The sequence below is a fragment of the Corvus brachyrhynchos genome, unplaced genomic scaffold (assembly GCF_000691975.1).
Source record: "Corvus brachyrhynchos isolate BGI_N302 unplaced genomic scaffold, ASM69197v1 scaffold126, whole genome shotgun sequence".
Taxonomy (NCBI): Eukaryota; Metazoa; Chordata; class Aves; order Passeriformes; family Corvidae; genus Corvus; species Corvus brachyrhynchos.
Window position 1 is genome coordinate 2,722,889 of NW_008239283.1, and position 22,950 is coordinate 2,745,838.

At 41.5% G+C, this 22,950-nt stretch overlaps 1 protein-coding gene across 1 annotated transcript in view; it reads left to right on the top strand.

Annotated features, from left to right (window-relative positions):
* LOC103619698 (von Willebrand factor D and EGF domain-containing protein) overlaps nucleotides 1-22,950 on the top strand; it is a 171,623-nt gene that overhangs the window by 26,673 nt on the left and 122,000 nt on the right. The window contains exons 2-4 of the mRNA XM_017740262.1: nucleotides 9,409-9,593; nucleotides 18,421-18,646; nucleotides 21,180-21,412. Of these exons, the coding sequence (XP_017595751.1) occupies nucleotides 9,409-9,593; nucleotides 18,421-18,646; nucleotides 21,180-21,412 (644 nt within the window). The remainder of the gene's footprint in view (nucleotides 1-9,408; nucleotides 9,594-18,420; nucleotides 18,647-21,179; nucleotides 21,413-22,950) is intronic.

Genomic DNA, 22,950 nt, shown 5'->3' on the forward strand with positions numbered 1-22,950 from the left:
TCTTTATACACAGATAACATTTGCAGGTCAATTATTCCCTAGCAAAAGAATTGAGATCTGGTTGCTTCCTCCTTCAGTTCAGAAATGCTATTTTTTTAAACTGTTTTTCACTAAAAGGTATAACTTTAGATTTTATAATCTAAAAGCATACTCTCTCACTGTTATCAGGCAAGAACGAGGTGGAAGAGTAGAATTGAAAGCTCAGCATGGAAATGGCTCCATGGAAATAAAAAATTGCTAGGATTCATGTCATCTGGTGAGAAGAAGCTGTACTGCTTTATCAGTGTCTGAGGAGGAGAGTGGTTCCCATTGAGAATACTCCATCTGGCAATCTGATTTTCTTTTATTTTCTTTCTAAAGACCTAGAAAGTGCCAGTGCTATACCTCCTGTTAGAAGCACCATTTCAACAGTGGTGGAAGAAATCCCCACCCCATTCCAACCCATCCCTGAATGGGAAACCCTCCTGCAGCCCAATCAGCCACTGAGGGACAGGGGTCATTTCTGCCTCAGAGGACCTTCTGAGGACACAGACGTCCCCAGCACACTTTTAAGTGAGCAGAATCTTTAAAACACACAAACCTGCACTGTGATCAAAGTTAATTCAGTGTGAACAAGAAGAAATCAGTAGGTTTTCCTTCTGCATGGCTGATCCTGCTCAAAGCACAGCTGCCTATAATACAAATTGCTGCACCATTTGGGGCAACAATTGTCCCCTGTTTATTCCTGTGCCTCCCTAATCCCTCGTGTCCCCCATGAACTTGCAGATCTGTACCTGCAGCTCTGGCTGGATGGCCACAGAAAGGCTTTTGGCTTTACATACATATAATTATGGAGATGTTTTTTTCTTGTTACGGTAATTACATCCTAAAAGGTTGTACAGGTAGCAGCTTTAAATGTGGTGAAGACTCAGCTGATACCAGCTGAGCTGCATTTTCTTTTACACCAAAAAGAAGCTTTTAGCTGAAGGCCTTATAGGTTCCTGAAACCTTGCTATTTTTATTGGTGCTCCTAATACTTCTGGTAAATAAGCAAAGATCTGTGGAGCAACCAAAGCAGAGATGACCCTAAACAAAAAGGAAAATTAGCACCTGTTAGAACTGGGAATTGGGACCTAAATTCAACTAAATAAAAATAGCAAATATGTTTATCTGGAGGTTTTTGTATACAGGAACTGAAAGTCTTGATGTTTCATGGCATGAGTAGGTGTCTCCAGACCTCTGTCAGGTGCTAGACACACAACCAGGTGTGTGAGATTCCCTGGAATACCATCATGGCTGAGGGAAAATGCTGGCTGGAACAGATACAATCCTGTTTATCTGGGAGGAAGGCACCGATTTATTTTAGTTTTGAAGATATCATGACTTTATGTACAGAATCTCTGCCTTTTGAAAGTTGAAGAAACAAACAGTGAGGATTGCTGATAAATTTGGATTTTAGAAATCTATTAGGCTTAATGTCGCAATTCCACGGTTGGGAGTAGCCAGCTTTATCTTATCACAGTGGCCAGGCAGGCTTCTGGCTATTTCTAGCTCATGACCTTTTATTTCAATATTTTTTAAATCCATCCAGAGTGCTATAATGCATGAGAAGAACTTTTTACATCCACAGCAGGAGCTGCTACGTGCTTGAACATGTTTCATACCAACTCTCTCCAACTTTCACACAGCAGAGAGCCCACAAGGGGATGAAGGACAGGGTCAAAGAAAACCTAAATTTTGGTTAGGATGGTCGTGAGATCCTTCCAGGTTTGTGGATTAGCTGGGAAGTGGAGCTTGTCTGTGTACATTACTGCAGCACTGTAAGGAATAAAGCCTTACTCCAAAGGCAAGACGGAACCCAGCCATTCATCCCAAATGTCAGAGCCCTGACAGAAAGGCCCATTACAAACATGTGAAGAGAGTGTGGCTGCTGAAGCACTGTCGTGCCAGTGAATGGGATGAATAGCAGCAGTGAATAATAGCAAAACAATAGCAGGAAAAATTGCCTCGTCACCCCGCATCCATTAGGAGCTCAATCACACCCAGGACACACAGGCGGACCTGGCTTTGGCAGTGCTGAGCCGACTGCACTCGGAGTCCCCTTATCTGCTCACCAGCCTCTGCTGCATCCTGGAAGCACTGACAGCAAGTGAGCAGTGACACTTTCCCCAGCATAATATAATCGACACACAGCACTGCATTGAGGAAGTGCAGGAAAATGTGGCCAAAATTCAGCATTATCCATGGGAGCAGTCTGGAAAAATGTGTGGCTCGCGAATGGTAATTAGCCAGTGTCGTGTCTGAGGCATAGAAACAACTCCAGCTCTCAGAGGGGTAAACCATGGAAATAAAATTTCCATCTGTATAGAGCCCAGTGGGTTCTAAAATCAAAACCTGTGAGTTTGGTTTTGCTGCTACTATTTAGGAAAGCTGCATTTGTGACTGTATGTTCAACTGAGATTAGGAGGTAAGAAAGACCCTTTTCATTTGATTTCACTTTTTCATTCTGAGGGATGAGAGCAAAATAGCCCAATCAATAACAATAATTATAATTTTCTTTTTATTGATTGTTCAGAAGCCCTTAAAGGCATCATCATTAACTTAGAGATAACTTGAGGAAATTTATGAGGTTTTGAATTCTGTTGTGACACAGCAATAGTAAGTGATTTCTATATTCAGATTCTCAACCTGCCTGGCTCTAGGGCTGAGCCAGAATGAGTGAGGAGGAGACTTGGTAAAATATAATCGAGCTATTGACACCATTTGGCTTTTCTCTTTTTTCTAACTGGCACATGCAATAGATGAGGCTGCATTTTGCAAAGCAGGGTATCTACTGACTTCACCCAGCCCGTACAGCTGCTCACTGCTTTTTGTCCATGTGGTGTTTCCTGTGCTTTTTGTGTCCACCACATTATCCATGAGCAATTTTCACACTGATGAGAGATGCCAGACAGTGATTCTTGGAGACTGAAACACTTCAAAGGACAACACTTCTGCTGGGCACTTCTTGGCTTGCTCACTTCAGTTGGCCACGTATCCATTGTCCCTGAAAATAAACAGTTCCTTCATCTTCTCTATTTATGGAGCACTGAAGAAACTGCTTTCTATCCCATCTGCTGTGACAGTTGTCCAAATTCCACTGTAACCTGCCAGGAAGTTCCTCAGACTTTGCTCACACTCCTCACAGGGACCCCTCATTTTCACCTGTTTGGTCAGACCCTCTTGACACCTCTTCTGGCCCCACACAAAATGCTTCTCTGCCTGTCTCTGCACCCACCTGTTTGAGCTGTATGCAGCTCGTTATTCTGCAGATTATTCAGGGGCTACACAGACTAAAAGAAAAGTCTCACATAATCAATTCCTCCTTTTGAAACCACAAGTTAAAAATAGAAATGCAAGGCAAGATAAGAGATACGAGCATGAATAAATAATTGTTTGCTCTGGAACTGAGCGTTGGCCCTTGGTTTGTCAATAGTTTATTGCTTTACTCCGTAGAAGACCAGGATGATAAGTGACCTTGTTCCCAGAAAAATGAAATTCAGATGCATCAGAAAGAAAACATCCTCAGATCGTAGGAGGGTTTTATTCTCACATCTGCCTGTTATTCAGTACAAATAACATGTATTAAATGTCATATTCTTTTCAGCAGGTCCTCAGCCTCTTGCCTCTTCCTGGGTCAAAATTTCTATAATTACATTCATTTTGCACAATGGTTCATTTATCTCTATCAATTTTGCCTTATGAATGCTTTGTGACTTCTTCAAGACCTGGCCATTATGAGTGTGTGGTGTTTGTACAATGGGCTTCCTTATCATTTCAGTTCAGTAGGAGGTTCCTCTGCTTCTGAAATCTCTGAAAATAGTTTTATTTATTAGCTATCAAGGTTTTTTAACACAATTATTATGTTTGATCTACCTGAGGAGCACTCGGGTAGATAAAAGGAGATTCAAGCATTTTAATGTAGTCATCACTGTCACATTCACAACAGTTTTCTGCCTCTGAATATTGTCAAGAATGAAAACTTTTTGTCATCAGCAGGCAGAATAATTGAAGTAAAATCTTGGTAAGTATTGGTGAAATAAGGCAGAAACTTCTATCTTTAATAAATTATTGGATGTTCCTTAGCTACAAATATCTGTTAACAGATGTTTGTTCACCTGGAACCTGCGTGCACCAAAAGGAATTTTTAAATGTTGTCAGATCAGTTGGATTCCACTGTTATTTTGAACACATCCACTAAGAGCTTGGAAAGAATTCCCCTTTCCCAATATCTGCCTTTCCTTTTCTACATAAACTCTCTTTCAATGTCTGGTAAATCATAATATGGGGAAGTGATGGCACTGACACGCTGAAAGCTTCAGAAACTCTTACCTGAGCTTTTCTACATCACTGAAGTGCAGCCCCTGAGCACGGAAGTGGCTGGTGATTAAAAAACTTCCTTCTGTTTCTAAAACAGAAAGAGAAGAAAGGGAACAATTAATTTGGAGTTATGGCTTATTAGCCTCAGCATTTCAGACTGATTCTTCCATATGAAAATCTTTCATAATTTTCCCGTGAAGAGAAAGTCAAACACACCAGAAAATGTTTTGTTCCACTGTGGATTGTAAGAAACAAAAAGCAGAAATGTGAAAATCTCCCAGGGATGGAAGGACTTCAAAAATCTAATGTCATACAAATGTCAAAAATATGAGTACTCATACATAATCTGAAATACAGGTTTTTTTCATACCCATGTATGTATACATACATATAGCTACATGTATTTTTGGGGAAAACTCCAGGTTGTGCTCCCACAAAGTGGGAGATGATGGCAAGAAGGAAATCTGCGTGTGGGGACACATATTTCCTGTCACAGAGCAATCACAGCCGATCACCAAATGCTGCTGTTGGTTAGCATTGCCTGCATCAGTCACTGGCTTTTCATTCACTCTCCACACAAAAGTTATTTTACAATTTGCCAGCTATTTTCCAAGGCTTTAGAATGCCCTTTAGATATATTGTGTGGCTTTGCCCAAAGCAAACATGCACCTCAGGCTTGTGGACTATACTTCTTTCAGGGTTTCCTGGCTGCCATCACCTATTGATATTATTTGATTTGCAGTCGCTATTCAAAGCAAACAAACAAAATCTCACAACTTCTTAAACCTTCCTCCACATAAGCCACTGATATTTGCTGGGAGCAAGAGGGACAGGTAAAGCTCTATTACACTTGTACTCACTTGTCTTTAGAAATGAAAGGAAAGGTTTAGCAAATTATTTCCTTACGATTTTTCAGCCTGCCAGTCTTTAAGTTTCCTGGCTTTGTCCCTGATATGGCTGCTGCTTCTTCCCATGGCCATGAGCACCAGCCAGAAGGGACAGACCTTCAGCAAATGCCTGGTGTTCCCAAAACAGCATGTTTTCCACCAGTAACTCTGCCCAAGAAGTGTACAGGTGACTCAGCTCTTTGCAGAGCACCCAGCTACCAACCTGCTTGAAACCCCAGTGGGTGTTTCAGGTGTTAAATGTGTGGGTGGGCGGCGGGTATCCCAAAGTGGGGAGTATCCCAAAGTGGGGAGTATCCCAAAGCGACACCCTAAAAACACCTTTCCAGACTCTTGTTTGGCTGGTTCCTGGTACAGCCCTGTGGAGCCTCAGTGCCACCTGGTACAGTAATGGCCAGCATTGGGATTCCAGGCTGTCCCCAGGACCTGCTGACATGAGTGTCTTCCTCCAGCTGAGGTCACGTTGAGATTTCCTTTAGCTGAGAGCCAAACCCCCTGTCCACAGCAGTATATTCAGTTCAGATATCCACCTCCTGCTCATTTTCCATGGGGTATTTCTGGATGCTTCTGCCTTCTCCTCTCCCCAGCAAGCCCACAGGCTGCCCCTCCTTTCCCACACATTAACAGATGACTCTCAACATCCAGACATTAACAGCAGCATTCCTCATGGCTTCAATGGAGACAGATTTTTCCCCAAGGAACCTGCTCCATCATACCACCAGAGCTACTCAAATGTCGTTTCCTCTTAGCAGATACAGCAGGTTTTATTATTTGTTTGCTTTCAGTGTCAAAAAGGAGTTACTCAGCATCTCTTTGCCACAATTTGCTGCAAAAAGTTGTTACATTTAAAAAAAAAAAAAAAGCTTTTAAGTCTAGTAAAGCAAACACATCCTTATGTCTTAGCAACAGCTTCTTGCCTATATTGAGTTTGGTGGTGGGTCAAGAAGCAGCTCTTTGCACCAAGCACATCCAACATTCAATTCCAGCAATTCTCTGGACAGACAGCCACAAAATCTCACTGTAATGTTTAATTTCTTCCTGAAGGAAACCAGAACAGTCATAATGACCAGCTCCCTAAAATGTCAGGTTGTTTTTTTTCTTTTTTTCATGGGCCCCTTTAATACAATAATTGAAATAGAGCTGGTCTAAATTAAATTTGTAGGTTCATCTTACATAAGAAAATAGTTTCCTTTAAAAGCAACCTAGTCTGAATAGCCCAGAGCAGCAGTGGCTCCGTACTAGAGGTGGATGTGGACATCAAGGTGGACTACTGGGATATTGAGCACTTCATAACTGTCCCCAAGCTTGACACCTGCACCTGAATTTAAAATTAACAGGGAGGTGCCATCTGATTTGAATGTAGCTGCAGCCACCATATGGTACAAGTGAGCATCTCTCAGACAAGGAACCGACAGGGCTCAGCTGTGCCATCTTGTTGTTTTGGGTTTTTTTTTTTAATAACGTTTTTATAATAAAGTCTGATTACAGTGATGCCTTTATTCATTTATTTCTTCGGGAAAGCCAATGGTAATTAACTTGCACCACAGCCTGCAATTTGCATGTTAAAGTTTACAATCATCCTGTCACAGGGCCATAATAAGCACCATTTTACAAGGGGAACTCAGTAATTGAGGGTTTGTTTTGCTCGTGGCTCGCTGCAAAACCTGGGTGAGGTTTTTTGCGCCATCGGCTCCGTGTGCCTCGGTCTGATCTGCATCAGGGACAGAACAAAATCCGGCAGGTTGGCTCCAGGGGAGCTGACAGAGGATCAATTTGCCATCCTGCCTCCTCAATGACAGCCTGCCAGCATAACTAAACCCAGGCACAGGTCCATAAGCAGACTCTGACAGTGAATTCAGGATAAAATACACCTTCAGAGGTGGCTGTTTGAGCCAGCGCTCTTCCAGAAGCAAACACATGGCTTTCGTCCCAACTCCTGTTACATTTACTGGATGAACACTCCTCTCCTTAGGGACCTTGTGTGTCTCCCCCACGTGCTCCTCCAAATGCCTCCCTGGCCTTTGCCAGGCCCACCTGCAGCATTCAGCTCCTCTGGTGTTAATATGAGAAAGCCTTTTCTAAACTACTGCAAACAAAACCATGAAAGGGATGAAAAATAATTAGCCATGTGTCAGTGTCTAATATATTTGCATTGTTTAGACAGAGTAGTTAATCACTGGTAAGACCACAACATGTGGTATGAATTTGGATTGTAACTAACACATATCGAGCAGAAGGCAATTAGTTACATCTAAAGGCACAATTTGATATTATTATTATTGAGAAAGTGAATGCAATTAATTATATTACAGTGTCCTTGCAGGATTCCTGTGGCAATACTATGCAAAGACCTGTTTGCTTTTAGGTTCCTTTTGCTTTTGTTCAGACAGGAGCTAATCCAGGCAAGCAAAAGGCACCACAAGCCAAGATTCTGTTCCCATTAACACTCCTGAAGCCCTGAGTGGTACTGGAGGGGTCAGCAAGGGTCTGCATTTTTTTAAGGGGTTTTAAATATAGGGTAAACTTTTCATTTGAGTAAAATAGTTGGTCTGCTGAAATGTCACTTCTTCCCTTGGGCTGGGAATTAGCGAAGGACAGTCTCCATGTGGTCTCCAGGAAGGACTTCTGAGGGAAGAAATTTGATCCGAGATTTAATTAGAGGTGCAATATTTCCAAGTGTTCCCTCTCTGAAATGTCTCTTACCTATAGAAAAGAAAAGCTTTGGGCACTTCTTTTTTATTTAAAAAGGCAATTGTATTAATTCAGTTGAATTTTGCATTGGAATTGCAATGGCTTTGACAGTTTAGTTCCCTGAAAATTGCAATAAAGGCTTTGTTACGCTACATTTTGTCCCCATTTGTCTTGTATACCATTGCCTTGCCTTTGGCACAATCAAAAAAATCTTTAAAAATACTGCCATAAATGGATTGACTTTGACCTTCTGAGTATCTTGTCAATAAAGTAAAAATGATAAATGTGTTTCAGAGTGCCACTGACGTAATATTAAAGCAGAGTCACAATCTGAGAAGTGACATTTGAAAAATCATATTATGGGGAGGGATCTTATTCTCTGTCAACAGTGCCACATAAATAAGCTCTATTTGCAGTGAAAAGAGGTGATTTTGCTAACTGCCAGGTTGTGCAATTCCTGTGATGTGGCCTCTGCCTCTTACATCATCATTAGCAATTAAAGATTACTGCAGCAAGAAATTAGCTGAACCTTCTGTTGCTGAGGCACAGAGCAGAGCAGCTCCACCTCGGTCCCCTCCTGTGACTACTCTGCGCTGCTGACACAGTGAAAAAGGACTTGGCCTCATCAAGAAATGGCTCAGATAACCAAGAAAAGGCTGTTTCTGTACATGATCAGATCTTCTAACAGAATCACCACATGGCCTCTTTTTATCAGATGAGAAGAAAAGAACTGAATATTCTGTAAAAGAGTCAAGAAATGTATGAAAATAAACAGGGCAGGCGAATAAAGAAACACACGTCAAGGGGCAGCAGGTTTGATTCAGACTTTGAGATGCACACGCAGAAGCTCTGAAGTGTTCGGCTTTATGCCTCAACTGAGCCTGACCTGTGGCTTGAATATTTGCAAGCCTAACTTGAGCTGATTTCTCAAAACCCTCTATCGTTGTTTTTACACCATTTCTTTTCTTTTTTGTCTTTTTAACATTTTTTGTTTTAATTCTTCTCAGCGCATGTTTAAAAGCATGTGAAGTGCTCTTTATACTTGAGCATGAAGTGCACTTTATACTTGAGCATGAATTTATACCATGATTAAAACGCTCATGCGTGTAGTAAACTAAATTAAAACCCCACGTATTTTCAAAGGTCACAAGGCTTTGGAACCTCAAAACACTACTTGATTTCTGAGGAGGAGTGGCTCAGATGTTAATCCCTAAAATTAGGCTGGAATCACGTTAAAAGGCGAAGGGTTTTGGTCCTGATTCAGATAGGATGAAAATCTAGATAACTAAAATCTTTATGTTACTAAGCTTGCACTTTTATATATTTAATTCTGGAATTGTTTGCCTTGAAAATCAGCCCAATCCTAAAATGAACCGTGACATGAAAGGATATAGGATTTAAGCAGCTATCAGCAGCGTCCAGTGGAATTAAACTGATGAACTGATTAATGATTGCCCTTTTCCAGCCTCCCCAGCTCCCGAGTGCTGGCCAGGGGGACACCGCATCCTCCGCAGTCCCCGCAGGAGCACCAGCTTCGACTCCCTGGAGCTGCAGCGAGTGGCCAGCCAGGACCTGGTGTGTGACCACTCCCTGCCACCGGCATGGTACCGCCTCATGCTCGGCCACCTGCCCGCCGAAATGCCCACCAGATGTGTCGAGGTCAGCAGAACCTGAGCTTCCACCCTGGGGAGCTGGAACAAACCCTCTCGGGGAGTTTTCCTCCCCATCCGTCTCTGTACTCTCCTAGCCTCTGTATCCAGTGGGGATAAGTGGGTGGTAATGGGAAATCCACTTTAATGATGATGATAATAATAGTAATAATAGTAATTACAACAATAATGGCAACAACAACAAAACCAACAGCAAGAAAACCACCACCACCATCAAAACCAACAATACCACTGTCATACCCAAGGGCATGAGAGACCAGGATTCCTATGGAATAGCCAATATTCAACCAGACTAGGCAATATTCCAACATAAAACCAGGTGTTTTCCAGCTCTACAGAGGGATTTTTAGTAATCAGTGTATGTCACCTCAAGCTGTGCCTTTTCCAAGAAACTGTATGGCTTTAAGAATGGATTCTGAAACCTGACTCTTTTCCCACATAAATTATTATGAGTTAGGGATTTCTTCTGATGATGAAATCAGAAAAATTAATATTTAAAGCGATCTTTGGGAGAAGTGAAGGAAAAGCTAAAGTTGAATCTTTTTCTGCTATCATCATTTCTCGCATTCTTTAGTTTCGTAAGCATGCTAATGGCTTTCTGGAGCAAAAAAACTTCCACCACATAAGACTACTCTATAAAAGAGACAAAAAAAATAATTATCTGGTTTTATGTGTGTTTAATATGTATGACAATAATGTTTAACTTGCAATCATTGTTGCCAGAGCAAATGAGCCCCTCGCTAAAGTCATTGCCACCTCAAATATCCCAACTGCAGGAGGTTAGAATAATTTCAAGCATAAAGTTAAACAAAATTATTCAGAAAATAATAAACTAATTACCATAAATTACTTAAAAGATGAAATATTCATCCTAGAGTGTCAGGATCTTTGGTATCAGGTAATTCTACTCCAGCTGGAGAACCCTCTCAAAATTAGCAAAAACATTTTACATTCATTCAAACTGGACCTGTGAAGTCATCACAACTGAAGTATATCTTAATAATCTAACGTTTAATGAAATGCTAAGAGACAGTTGTTATTTCTGTAGAATTTCTAACACTTTGCATACATAAGCTATAAATCTTATTAACATGAATAATTGGCAGGATTGTTATTGAAATATTAATTTCATGGCAGGTCATCCTCAAATATCCCAATGCACTATGAAGTTTTACAGGTTGCTCTATAAGTGTACATGCATATTCTATAATATTATTTAATTTCTCATTATATTTCAGCAATTTTGAGTATGTAGCAATGCTCAACTCTATGAAATTGCTTTCTAACAATGCATGCTTTGTTTCTTTTAATCTCTTCTCTGGAGTTTTTCATTCAGGTTTGTGAAGGTATATTCATTAATTTAGTTTCTTATCTTGTAACATAATTCGTGCCATTGGTTTCTTCATTATCCTCTGAATGACAGTAAATCTCTGCTTCACCACGCTGATGAAGGATTACATCTGTTAGATGTCACAACTGGAAGAATACGCTTCTTTTAGATCTTCACCTTCTAAATCTGCCTCTACATTCTATCTCTTCCACTTAATTAAATCATTGTTTGATTTGGTTTCCCATTTAATTTCAGCAAAACCTCTGGAACAAAATAATTTAAATTAATAACTGCACAGCTTCCACTCCTTAATAAGCAGTTATTATAGGACATTCCAGTCTGGCTGGAGCGAGCTGATTTTAATTAAAAAAGTCAAAGACAAAACCCTGAACAGATAGAAGAGAAAAGAGACCAAATAAAGCCTGACAATACGGCTGCAGAATTAAAAAGAACATTACTCCAGTACCTTGTAAAATATATGCCTGGTGATATCTTGTTGATACTGGCCAGATACAATTAGCTGCTTATCGATGGATGAGATTAACTTCTTAATTCAAAGTGCTGGTGGGTAAGGATTTCTGTCACCCAATTGAGCTCAGGAGGGATTTAAGCCATAATGGAGATTTAGAGGTCCTGCCCAGTGTGGGGGAGAAGTGTGGGAGGACAATGGCACATGCTGGGGGACACGAGGGAGGGGAGCTCCCAGAGCCTGACTCCTCCAGAGATACTCTCAATGCCTTTGTTCTGAATCTGGCCATGGAAAAACCTCCACAATAAAAACATGGCCCTGTCTGCATACGGTTTTGTAACCATAGGGACTCTTATATTCTACACAGGAGAACCAGGTCACACACACAGGGGTTGTGAGAGCCCCAGACTACAACTGTGTCACAGCTGAGAGGCACAGCAAACTTTGCAACGAGAAACAGCTCTTCTCATACACTAATTTAATAAAAATGGGGGGAAAAAGGGGGAGAAAAGACAGAAGAAAAACCCATAAGCTACAAAGAGAAAAAAAGACAGAAGAAAAACCCAAAAGCTTTTAAGTCAGAGAAAGTGAAACTATTAATTGCATTCCTGAACCCACCATCCCTTGAATCCAACTGCTGTCCATAAACCTATTCCTCCAGCGGCAAAATGTTTTTGATTGAAAGAGCTTTTCAATTTAGGCTTTGCCTGCTGAATTTCTCAGGGCAGGTAACAAATGATCCTGACCTTCCTCCCTCTGTTTCTTCCTTGCCTTTCCCCCTGTGCTCCCGAAGGAGACACAGCAATTACCAGATCCTGGACATGCACTCCTGGCCACAGCCACTCCCCTATCCAAAAATATATCCTAGTAGAAATTCAATACAAATTTGTACATTTTTGGATCCTCAGGTATTGAGGCTGCTGCTACAGATCATGGTTTGTTCTTTAAGAACTGCCAAATTTTCTGTGAAAGGCAGAAACTCTAAATGAAAAAAGGATAGGGAAGCTTTTGCTAAGATTAAGGCAGTGTACTAAGAAGCAAGAAACAATGCACAGACATGGCCAGACCATAGTAAAATGACCTTCAGAGGAAGAACAAAAGATGGAAAAATTAAAGCTCAACAGAAAATCTATTAAAAATACAGAGAAGCACTTAACAGCCAATATGGGAAAAACATACATCAATTACAGAAATTCCAGCTTCTGAATTTAAATAATACAGGCTATATGCATACATCTGGATACATGTACATACGGGCAAGCCCCATGGGAGGCATAAACACTAAAAAGAAATGTGAGGGAACATCACAAGCTAATGTTATTGAAGATCTGCTTCACAGTCAGATAAGAGATCAATCTGTGGATTTCAGCAGAGCACTGCACGCTGCTGCCTGTAATGCAAATTCAAATGCCACACCACACTCACAGCTAAGCCAGAAATGGACTGAAAACTCACTTCTTCCTGTGGAGAAGTTCCACTGGCCCCAAGTGCTTGCCCTCACCCACAGCAGAATGTCATTTTCTGGAGGCAATGGCAGGAAAAAAGGGGAAAACTTCATTTTTTGCATATTAACAATCTCCAGCAACCCCTGGTTCAGGGACTTCTGGGTGCAGACATGGGTTGTTCAATTTTCTTGTGAGGGCAAGAGGAGGGGCAGACACTGATCTTTTCTTTGTGGTGACAGTGACAGGACCCAAGGGAACGGCCTGAAATTGTATCAGGGGAGGTTTAGGTTGGATATTAGAAAAAGGTTCTTCCCCTAGAGGGTGGTTGGGCACTGAACAGGCTCTTCAGGAAAGTGGCCACAGATCCAAGCCTGACAGCTCAAGAAGTGTTTGAACAATGCTCCCAGGCACTTGGTGTGACTTTTGGGGTTGTCCTGTGCTGGGCTAGGATTTGGACTTGATGAGCCTTGTGGGTCCCTTCCAACTGCAAAAACTCTTGATTTAAATTCATTTCTCTCCCATGAGCCAGCCCAGTAACTGCAATTTTTTGGCATACACAATTCTGTAGCAAGCTTTTCTACAGGGTACTTATGGATATGAGACTCTTTTTGGGAAATGCCCAGTAATACCTGCCTGTGATGGTGTATCAAGAGTATTCCCAATACCCTCCTTCAGAAATTTCATCCTCTAAATGAGCAAAACCCTCTCCAAATCTGTGTATGCTCGAAATTCATGTACAACTGTAAATGTGCAGGCAGAAGGACGCATTATGCAGTAAGAGTTGGTATTTTCTCAATAGTTTCATTTTTAGCAATATAAGTTTACTTTTTTACATATATACTGGGATCAAGCATAGGCTTAAATGTTAATCTTTGGTGTATAAAACAAGGTCATGTTAAAGCATGTCAAATCTAACCTGCCCATGATGCTTAATATTTCAGTCCCTGGAGAAGGAGAAGATGTATTTTTCCATACTCAGTTTCATTCCCTCCTCTTTAACCTCTTGTAGAACATTTCATACTCACAATCAAAACACAGTATCTCAGCTGCATGCCATTAATTTATTATTTTGCTTCAATTTTTATTTTGCTCTGAATCCAGCCCCACTTTGATTTGCAATTGTACTATGAATTTAAAAGCATGTGACTCTTTCAAGGTATCATTTAATCTGTAATTCTTTCTCGCACACATACGTCAATATTCCAAATCATAATGGTAGGTGTGAGGAGCCTTTGTTTTTCTTGTTTGTTTTTCAGACACGCAGAAACCCTTCTGTAGAAATTACAATTACAGCCTCTATTGTTCAGAGGCATGTGCTTAAAAGAAAAACAAGACAGGCACCAGTTTAATTGCTACTACAGATATTCCTGATGTAAACTGATTTATGTGGACTTTGGCCACAGACTGAAATAAAAAAAAAACCCCAAACTTATTTACTCTAACTAACTCCAAAGAAATCAAAAAAAAAAAAAAAAAGCTAAAGTAAAGTTCTGAGTGGATAACAGATGCAAAATCACAATGCTTTAACTGCCAACCAGCAGCACACCAAAAAGCCTTCCATCTCCATCCAACTAAAACAATGCATTCTTCCTCACATATGGTGCTACTTATTTTTAACAGCATAATTTCAGCAATGCCCAAGTGACAAGAACAATCGAGCTTGATTTCTTCGTGCAGTTATGAAGAACCACAGTGTTCAATCAATCAAACTGGTTGATACTCCAAACCCCAAGCAAATGGAAGGAGACACCATTGTTCCCTTGTTTTGGAAAAGGGGGAAAACACTTTTTTTTATTATTATTTAGGTTTTCTAAATTGGATTATTTAAATGATTATCTGGTGCCTAATTAGGAATCAAAAATACTTAATGAATGCTTGCCTGCTACATAGAGGTGTTGCAAAGATTAATTGGGTAAGGTTTATAAAATGCTTTGAAGATGAAAAACACCTTTTAATTACGATTAGATAAAGTATGGAAGAATACTAAAAAGGGTTGCAACAGCCTAAAGTGCCCCTTTTGTGTTGGAGAAGTTCTCCTTTGTGCAAGCTGTGTCACTGGACACCTAAACTTGTGGAGTTTGCTCTTCTGTAGAGGTAGCTGTGTAATTCCTCTTTTTCCTTTTGGAAATGCTGCTGAGTGGTGTGAGACTCCCACGTCTCTCCAATATAGAGCAGCAGTGACTGTAGATATTGCAGATAAATGCTCTGTCTTACGTGCCTATCATCTGCTCCCTCTGTATTCAATTTTCTGGTTACTCTCCCACATGACAGGTACAAAATTCATGCAAATTGTGCCACAGTGGGGACTTGAAAATTTTGGCTCTGTTTTCCTAAGTTTCTATAGTTTTTGTTTTGTTTGGGTTTTTTTTCTGTTCTTATCTCTACTGCTGATTGAACACATGAATACACATTTGTCCTTGCCTTCCCAGGTCTGCCTTCTAATTCACAGAGGCCTCACGCAGCAAATCCTTTTGGCTAGTGTGTGGCAACTTGCCTGACTCAGAAGGACCACACGCAGTTCATAGCAGAAAATAAATTCATGTGTGTCGTAGAGCTGCCAGGAAAACAGAAACACTTGATTTATACCAAGATCCTTCCTTGGCCAGCCTGTAATCCTGAATTACAGTTTGTTACAATAACTTCCTGTCTCACAGTCTGACTTTTTCTGGGTGTAAAACCCCTCGTAAGGGTTGGTCATTGCCTGTAATTTGTGCACATTACATAACAAACTGTCTCGCTCAAGTGGTTTCAGTGCAGGATTGGCCAGGGCAAACACAGGAGATCCCAGTGGGGGTTTATCAGAAAGCTGCATGCTGACGTCAGTGATGCTAATCTACACTTTCTCCAGCAATGAAATGGTTCACAGACTTCTGGTGAAGATAAAAATGGAGAAAATCACCATCTTCTTATTCCATTTTTTTCCCTCCCTGTGTTAACAAGGGATCCAGGTCCACTTTTATGTATGGATCACTTTCTGTCTTTTTTCACAGCCAGAATCCACTGGCATCTGTCTGTTTATCTACATGGCCCCCAGCACAACAGAGAGATGGGTGTCTCATTAATGAATTATCTTCCCAGCACTGCTGAAAGGCACCAAAGTGCTATCACCATCACAGTCATCTCCACCTCTTGTTGAGAGATAAGAAAGTGAGGTACACAGAGATTTGTTATTTGCCCAAGGTCAGGCAGCAGCCAGAGAAACTGAGGCACTGAGTGTGCCTGGCCAGAGGCAGCCCAGCAGTTGCACTCCCAGTGGAGCAGCACTGACGTGTTACCAGTTACATTGGTAAAGGCAACACCAGATGGATGCAATAGCTCATTTTCAGCAAATTCTTTTTCCATAAATTCTTTTATGGAAAATTGTTAGAGTATTTTTTCAGTTGGGTAGGCTGTGCTGTGTCTCCTCACTAAACCATTTCCTTCAAGGCTCTGTGAGTTTGCACACATCTGTTGGGCTCTAGTGCTCACTCATCCCTGCTGCTCTGCTCCCCATAACTAATTCTTCCCAGCTTGTGTGGTTCCAAACACCACCAGGGTGAACTCACTAATACCTGTGTTTTAGTGTAATTTCAAAAAGAATGTTCCAGTCCAGCAATCTTTACTCACACATGCAGAGGCACTGAAGTTCGCAGTCTCCCTGAGCAAGAGGAAATTCAAGGTGCAGGTATCTCATCCAGAAGATGAGTAGGAAGCAGAGACCACTGAGCTCCAGTTTCTATCCTTCTCTCTGTTCCCGTGCTGCTTCTCTGGATGTTGTTTTTTCCACTCTCCTGGGTCATTACAAGTGTATGCTCACACACATGCTTTGCAAACATGCTGCTTCACACCACATCTTGCACTCTAGGTCAGAAGTTCACCAGGATGCAGCAAATTCCCATCATCTGTATTTTTCCCAGCATATCTGTATTTTTCACAGCACCCATGTCCTTTAAAGCTGTAAAAAAATAAACAGAACGAACCACTTGAAAATATTATACACAAGGTGGCTTTTAAAGAAAGGAAGGGAAAGGTCTAAAACTCCACCTAGCAGCATTTTCAGGTTGATCTCTTCTACTTTGCTAGCACAGTGTTGGCACATTGCTCCTCCCCAGGGACCTGCTGCATGGTGTGAGCTCCAGTGACACCTGCAATGCCACCAGAACACCAAACAGGAGGGCAGGGTCAGCCCCTCTGCTTGGCTGCTGCCACTTTTCAGGGGGAAAAAAAAGCAAACCTTGGACAATTTCAGCAGTGTCTCTCTGAAATGCTTGTTTTCAGAAGCCTGACGATAAGTAGCTCCAAAGGGAAATCAGACTGTCTCATGTAATATTCTTGATTTTTTTCAACTATCCTCCCTTTGCTGGCTGTGCACCCCTTCTTCCCTGCCCCTGCTTTCTGCCTTGAATAGCTCCCAGGTACAACTCAAACTGCAGGAGGGCACTGGTGCATGACTTAATAAATTTATCCTTTGACTTTCACCGCTTCCCCTGCTGTCACAAATAACTTTCGATCTTGAAAGTGAAGCAGCAAACCAGGGCCAATGGGAAAAAATTGTGGGGTTTTTGTTTTGTTTTTTTTTCCCCCAGTGTGATTTATAGCCAAACACTCACCCAGGGAGGAGTCACGTTCCCCAAGCTGGACTAGTAGAGATGGTTCACTGCCACTAGCTAGAAAAATGTAAAGTGATGGCAGCAGTCACGCTCTGCTGAATATGACTGATATCTGAGAGCAAATTATTGTCAGCATTTGGTAACAATTTCCAAACTATAGCCCAAATATCGCTGTGCTTTGCATATTGGCAAGCGCTAGGTAATGGTGCAGAATAATGAGTGACCATTGTAATTGGCTTTGTATATTTAATAAGGCCCTGATTATACCTAATCTCCTCACCAAGGTGCTTAAATTAAAGACAGCTTTAGAGAACCATGTTCCTTTAGTCAGGGGAGAACCTAACAGGTAGAGAGGGCAGCTCAGATCTGAGATTCCTGAACACACATCCCTAAGCTGGGAAATGGAAATCAGCCTCTCCTGGTCATGACTCATCATGCTGTCACTTAAAACATTTAGGACCAATGGCTTCTGCTTTGGGAATTCCTGTGTTCAGGGTATTCAGGGAATTTGATAATAGATAAAAGCCTGAAAGGAAAAATTTAGAAAAAAAATTAAAATGTGATTAAGTCATACACATCATGATAAAACATACATTTTGTACATCCTTCATATGTGTCTGTCTTCAAGAATGAGGGAGAGGTTCAGGCTAAACATTTCCAGTGTGTGCTGGAAAGGCAGGAGCTGCCATGAGCAGGGCAGCTGTTTTGCAGGCAGGTGATCAAGCCTGCTTACATGTTTACATCTTCTTCATACAAACCAACCAAAACCTGAGGAAAACACTTTGGAATCCTGTTATTGTGCTCTTTAAGAGTTTTATCTGTATAAAGCCACCTCTCAAACCAAGAAAGACATTTTCATCCCAACCTACACAGCTTTTCCACTGACCCTCCACGTTCACCACACTCAGGTTCTTGGGTTTAGTGATTCTCCGTGTGTTTTTACCACACTTGCTGTAAAAGATTTCTTTTGTGTGCACCCTCAGATGAACAAATGTGGGACACAAGCTCCAGTGTGGCTGTCACTGAAGTCTGAATCCCTGCCAGCTCCTGGGGAGAGCAAAAAGCTCACGGGCTGTGCTACCTGGCAGGTCTTTGGGGGCACCAGGGACTGCTGCCTGTTCCGGATTCCCATCGCCGTCAGGAACTGCGGCGCTTTCTTTGTGTATCTCCTGCAGCCCACTCCAGGATGCATGGGCTACTGCGCAGAAGGTGAGGACCAGTAAAGTATTCATCAATAAGATTACTTGTGCCTCTCAGGCTGGGTGTTCAAAGGCCCCGGTGTTGCAATGTACATCTCAGTGACCTTGCAAGTCAAGCGTCACTCCTGCTAAGGCACGGAGTGTGTAGAAAATAAATCAGTGGCAGTCCAAGGTGTTCCTGAAGAATAGCTCCTATTACCAGTCCAAAATGTAATCTGGTGTCTATTACTGCAGCATTCTTTGCTTGGTTACAGCTCACATGTAACCTTTCCCACTGTCTTTGGCTCCACTTTGGCTTGAAGTTGCAAAGAGAGTGAGCAGAGGCATCTCGGCTCTACCGAGGCACTGTATCCTGGATACTGTCTCTAAGGCCTCTTCTTATCTGTAATAATCCAGTATCCCCTCTCAAAAAAGGTAATTCTGAAACTCTGCAAGGAAAAAAAAAGCCAAACTAAACTGATAACATCTTTTTCATGACATTTATATAATTGTTCTCGTCAGAAATAATTTTCAGCCTACTACGAGAGATGTAACCCCTGTTCGGTAGCTAGGAAACAAAGGGAAAGCAGAAAGCAATTGCTCATTCAGTTAAACCTCCTGAACTTTGGAGCATGGCCAGGTGCATATAGATTTCATCAGAAAACATGCTTCTTTCTCAAAACGAAAAAATTACTTTTATACTTTCCTTTCAGTATTTTTGGACAGAAACACAACACTGAGGAACTAGGGTTATCAGCTTTTCAGTCAGGCAAAACCAAAGCTTAAATAAATTTTAAAGAGAAAGATAACTATTTTCTTATCTTTATCAATATTTTAACATTCCCACTTGAAGAAGAGGAAGGAAGAAAGGCTCAAAGAACATGAGATTAATTCACTATTTGAAATTAAAAAAAAAATCCATTAAAATAAATGAAACCGATTCTTACTCCGAAATTACTTTTTAACTGAATAGAGTAGCTTTTCAGTTTAAGCTTGGCTTTTTTATAAACTCTAAGATTTCCACTACTCTTGTTCAAAGAAATTTTTTTGCCAATACATTTTGGGTGAATAATTTTGTCCTATTTGATCATTCATACCTGTTCAGTGATGTAAAGCTGCCTCCATTTCTCATAAAAGAAAGCTTATCCCTTCCCACCTATCCCAATCTCATTCTCAGTGAGGTCCAGTCCTTCAGAGTCTTTAAATTCTTGCCTTTAGGATGTTTTTGCAGTGTCATGCATTGGATAGAAAACACCCAAAGCTGGAGTTTTTTTACTGGGGGTTTCTACCTCACTGGCTTAAATTCAGCTGTAGATATTGCACCCCAGGAGGCTCAGCTGGGTCCAGCTGGCATGGCCATGGCTTTGTGTCAGGGTGAATTCCCCAGCCCCTTCTGCTGGAGATTCAGGAGCAGGACACTGGTCAGCACTTCTGAGCTGCAAAACAAAATGAATTTAAAACTCTGTAACTTGGCAGAAAGGACAGAGCTGGGAAAAGCAGCATTGGTGTTTGCAATTCCGCTCACACCCTCCCGTGAGCTGATCACCTAACTTTGTCCTTCTGGGGTAATTTCCTGCACACAGTCATGATGTGAGCCACAGTTTGAGGCAGCTTCTGTTAGAAACAGAATAGAAAAAGGTATAAACAACTGGTCTTTATTCATATTTTAAGTAACTTGCTTCTTTTTCTTACCTCTTGCTGTTTGCCCTGGACAGATGCTAACACATTGGTTCTCTGTTCTGCTGTAACAGCTTCATATTTTATTCTCTTGGGCTCCCATGTATTATGTTTTCTACACTCCTCCAAAAAAGTTACTTAATTTATCCTTTCAAAGCATCTGAACCAGTGTTGGTGTTGAACCATCTTCATGTTGTTTGAGTATGGGTCTCTAGAGATGAAAAACATCCCCTTACACTTTTATACCTCTTTTTGCTTCTACTTCCTTGGTGAGGTTAACAGAAGGAAAGGTTTCAGACTTCATTATTTGTTGAAGCCTACAGAAAGCAAGCTGTATTTTTAGAGCAATGGCATTATTCTGGGCAGAGGGAAACTATATTGAGCAGACCTAGCCTAGATACATCCCAAAACAACCTGGAAAGGATCTTCACAGTATAACAGCAGGGGCTGGGTGGTTTCTGAGAGCCAGTTTACCTCTGCAACATAATGATTTCTCATATCTCTTCTGTGCTTATTGCAAAACTTGGATCAAAAGGCTGTGCTTCAGGGAAATGCAAAGCTGATGGCCTTTGCCAGAGTAATTAATTTATATTAATCTGAGTGCTTCATTTCAATAATTCTCTCACTGCAAAACAAAAATAACCCCACATACAAAACCGGCAGGTCAGATGGTATAACAGCAATAGGTAGTCAGTACACAATAAGCAATTTTTGCATTTCATATGAAGTACACATTCTTGCTTGCATGGTTACTAATTAAATCACAGGAACATAAAATGTAGTGCATCTCCCATGTTTAATTGCATTGACATCTCCTTGTCAGGTGAACTACTGTAATGTCAAAACAATATTTTGTGCTACATCCCTCTTTTGTTTTCCTCTTCCAGACAAGCTCACAAGCCTGGCTTTGCAACCAGTGATCACTCCCGAGCTCATGCAAGGCCGAGTCCACCTGAAGTGCAGCTACAGCCCCCCTTCCCCTGAGCCCTCAGTGCAGTACCAGGTGCTCTGGTCTCGCCTCTCCAGCCCTGGGAAGAGGGAGCAGGTCCACCATGAGACCACCCCGCAGTCATTTTCCTACGTGGAGATGGACGGCTCAAATCTCCGCTTGGGAGACACGGTAATGCCACCCCGCCTTCAGCAGCACAGGTCACACACTCAGACGAGATCAAACCCTTTTTCTAAATCTTTGTTGTGCTTTTATTAGCACTGCTCCTCACTCCTTATGTTTAGAGCTACTGCCCAAAAAGAGCTGAAACTGTTCCACAACAAGATTATTAAATAACATTAACCCGGATCAGGACCTGCAATATTTCGTTGAATTGCAGTGAGTTCTTGGAAGGTATTTTGCCACATTCTAAAGGCAAATTGAATAGTTGCAGTTACATTACACCTTGAATACTGTGAGGTTTGTATAAGTGGTGGGTACACATGCCAGAGCCAATTTTTGCTTAGTACTTTCCGTATCTTGAGGCAGTGAGATTTTGCAGCAGAGGCAGGCTCAGCTGCATGCACTCAGTAATTTTTATATCCATGGACCAGAGACACAATAACATCTTTTCACAGAAAAAAAAAAAGATAGTACATTTTAAAATAGAGGGAGATTTATTTTATGGTTTTTTTCACATTGTTCTGCCTCTCTGATTCCAAATTCCTGGTTCAATAGCATACTGAAAGATAGAGTTCATTACAAAACAATCTTTAAGAAGTATATTTGATGGCTTACACAGCAACAATGATCTACTCTCAACAACAACAACAAAACAGAAACCAATACAGATGTGAAAAAAATTGACTTCTTGTCTCGGTTTTGGAGACAAAACTTCAGGAGGAAAGGGCCTCCCCTTTTTGTCCACCAATAAGACAAGTGGGTCACAAGAAGTGAAAGTGGGGAAAAAGAAACCAAACTGTTTATTAACACACGAACAAAACAGGGTAGAACAGGATAAAAAAACCCCTCAAAATACAACAGATTCCTGGAGAGGGAACAGACACACGGGCTCGGACCAGCCAGAGCCACCCCGTGGGCCAGCTGGGGCCACCCCCACAGGCTCCCTGGACCAGTGAGGAGGGAAGGGAGGCAGTGAGGCAAGGAAAAAAAGAACAAGAAAAAAACCAACAGAACCTTTTTCCAGCTATGTGGAACACAAAAGAAACCCAAAGAGCAGCACAGCACTCCAGCACACGCCCTCTCGAGCCCTGCCCAGCCCCTGAGCCCTTGGGCTGAGCCGTTCAACTGCCCCGCACTCAGTCCCGTGGCCCCGCCCCCGGGTCCATCTTAAAGGCACGGCGTCCTTGGGCATTGAGCGGATGGTTAAGGAATAAAGCGGCTTCACAACATCACCCCACAACTCTTGTGTATGAATTCATGGCCTTTTATGGTATAGAAACAAGTCTTGTTTCTATACCATAAAAAGTTAAATTAGGGTCATAACTTTTATAGGCAGAGGGACATTAGTGATGCTACAGCAAACTGAAAGAATAAACAGGGGTAACAGGCTGGTGTTAGAAGTAGGTTGGAAATAGCCTTGGCATTGTGCAGCTCTTCTTTGAGATCGTGTAATCATAGAATACCAGGCCCAAACAGAGGGTTCAATGTTCATCAGGTCTAAATTTTCTTGACAAAAGCACAATCTAGACAAGACAGCCCAGTAGCCT